Source organism: Marmota marmota, unplaced genomic scaffold (genome assembly GCF_001458135.2).
Source record: "Marmota marmota marmota unplaced genomic scaffold, marMar, whole genome shotgun sequence".
NCBI classification, from domain to species: Eukaryota; Metazoa; Chordata; class Mammalia; order Rodentia; family Sciuridae; genus Marmota; species Marmota marmota.
The window spans coordinates 5,610,910-5,613,677 of NW_026000261.1; the positions used below are offsets into that span (position 1 = coordinate 5,610,910).

The following is a 2,768-nucleotide window of genomic DNA, read 5'->3' on the forward strand; positions in this document are numbered from 1 at the left end:
CCCGCTTGCTCGCTTCCCCTTGTCCAGGGGGAAAGGTCAGCAGCGTCCTGGAGCCTCCGTGTCACTCCCCGACAGCCATGAACTGCAGCGAGAGCCAACGGCTGCGAACCCTGTTGAGTCGCCTGCTGCTCGAGCTGCACCATCGGGGCAACGCCAGCGGCCTGGGCGCCGGCCCTGGCCCGAGCATGGGCATGGGGGTCGTGCCTGATCCTTTCGTGGGCCGCGAGGTGACCAGCGCCAAGGGCGACGACGCCTATCTCTACATCCTGCTCATCATGATTTTCTATGCCTGCCTGGCTGGAGGCCTCATCCTGGCCTACACCCGCTCCCGAAAGCTCGTTGAGGCCAAGGATGAACCATCTCAGGCCTGCGCCGAGCACGAATGGGCTCCGGGAGGCATCCCGGCCGCGGATGCTGAGACTGCCACCGGACCCCCGCCCGAAGGCCGCCTCCAGCTCGCCCCAGAGGCATTGCCTGCCCTCGCCCAGGGCGCTGAGCGGGTCTAGAATCACAGCCTCAGCTCCCTCGCTCGCTCGCGCCCTCCTCATCTCTGCTTATCCCTGGGCGCGGCTCTTGTCCTCTCCTCCCCTTGCAGGGCTCACCTCACCTGAGGCCCAGATAAGAGGTCAGGAGACCTTGTCTGGAAGGCTCTGGAAGGAGAAGCATCGCCTTACTCCCTCCTGGCTAGTTTCTCCCTCCTCCCGCTGCCCTCCATGCCCACCCTGCACCTCCAACTGCACTAAACTGCCTCTGCTTTCTTGTCTTCAAACAGCCCTGACACCATGTTCCAGCCCTCTGGGAACTGAATCCAACACGTCCAACACTTGGCATTGAACCGAAGCAATGAGGTCTATCAAAACTCTGGGCCGTCTAACTGGCAGCTGCTCCAGGGACTGCTCACTCTGCAGAGCCAATGGGCTTGCCATCACTGCCAGGCCGGCTGCAGCAGCTTCAGCTTCCTGTTGCCTTAGGGACAGAGACAAAGAAAATGAAGAGACCTCAGACATCTTTTCCCTCCCTCTCTCTTTCAGCAGTGAGCTAGCTGGACACTAGGATCAGTCTGGGGGATAGAATGGACTTTATGGAGACTGAAGGGGGAGGGGATAAATGGGATGGGACAGATCTATGACACCAACTGTATAGTTTTCTTGCCTCTCCAGTTTTCATCCCAAAGGTAACTTGACTGAATTTTAGTAGCTTTGCCATCTGCAGCTGGGTGCATCACCCCAATACTTCCAGATTCCTCCCCTGTAATGACTCAGTTGTTATTACAGTGTCTGCTTCATTCATGGACCATGAGGCTCAGATGTCCCCTGTTCTGTAACCCTGGGGAATGTCAGAGGCAGGAAATAAAAGTTGTTTGAACAATAACCTAAGACTCTTCTCTCAAAGATCCCAGCCTAGAGAACCATTACTATATAGAGAAGGAATCTTCTTTTGCTTTTGGAAATGACCCTTGGATTGGGAGGTGGGTTGTTGTTATATAATCCATGTATGTGTTCAAGAACAATAGGATAGGTGTGATTGTGGGTGAAGAACAGTTTTAAGTGGGGTGTAGTAAGTACTGCCTGTTATTGAAGTTATGCAGGAGGCTGAGGCAGGAGTATTGCTTGAGCCTAGGAGTTTGAGACTAGCTTGGACAACATACTGAAAATAGGTTCACAGTGTCTGTTCATATGGTTAAAGGGTTTTTTTTTTTTTTTCAAATGTTTCAAAAACTATTCCTGCTTTATTACCTATTCCTCTTTTTTGTCTTAATTCAGAAGCACTTTCAAATATGACAGTGCTAAATAAGGGTTTCTCACTTTCCCTCCCTTTTGCAATGGTTAAGCATGCACTTAAAAAATCCTAAGTGCATTGCTATTAGCTATTATCAGAGTTAATTTTTAGAAGCCACTTTAATAACTCTCTCAAAAGGTGGCTTATTTGAAGAAAGCCACCACATAGTATAAATCTTAAGTCAAAGGAAGATGCTTGGTCTAAGCAATGCTGGGCAAAGTTAGAGTTGTATGTTTATTTATTTATACCACTTATCTCAAGAAGGTTGTCAGAAATTTGCCTGCTTAGGGTTGAAATGCATATACCTGATGATGACTTTGGCTTTCATCAAACACATATGAAATTGTTCCCTAGCACTGAGCCAATTTGTTTAAATACAGCTTGGCTTATCAGTAATAGGAGGACAAAGATATTATGGGTCATTTAAATGCATTGATAATATACAAACTTCATTCACGGCATTGGATTTGACTTTCCAGCCCATCTGGTGTTTTACAGGAGCTATTAATAAGTTAAATGAACTTACTTTCTTTCCCAGGATTCAATCCTTGAAGCTATACTGGCATTGCCCCATTGGCTCCTCGCCAGTCCTAGTTCCAGCCCTAAGGTCACTCGTTCTCCTTGAAGGTGGGGGCCAGAGATTGGGCAGCTGTCCAAGACAATGACAGGAAGAGAGGGGATGATGTGAGAGTTATCTCAGCCAGGCAGGGAGGTCTGAGGGGGATGGTACGATATACAGCAATGCTGAGGAGGAATGGTGGGGGGCAGTTCCCAGACTGTGTTTAGGTACAACAATGTTGTTCATTTCTCTGGTATAACTGGGACACAAGGTTATTTTGATAATAAAACATAATCACTGCTTTACGTGTTAAAACTGTAAACATATTTGTAACATTTTTTTCCATAGAAATTTGAAAGAATCTATTGCCAAAAATAAAAGAAGCTGAGAGTAGTAGGCACAATGCCCATAAATAAGCATTAATGTGCTA

The 2,768-nt window shown here is 48.0% G+C and overlaps 1 protein-coding gene across 1 annotated transcript; it reads left to right on the forward strand.

Annotated features, from left to right (window-relative positions):
* The first annotated feature begins 6 nt into the window (after positions 1-6).
* Kcne5 (potassium voltage-gated channel subfamily E regulatory subunit 5) lies at positions 7-1,441 on the forward strand. Its single transcript, XM_015497982.2, has one exon. It carries the CDS (start codon positions 78-80, stop codon positions 504-506), a length of 429 nt encoding a protein of 142 aa, XP_015353468.1. The 5' UTR covers positions 7-77; the 3' UTR covers positions 507-1,441.
* The last annotated feature ends 1,327 nt before the right edge of the window (positions 1,442-2,768 follow it).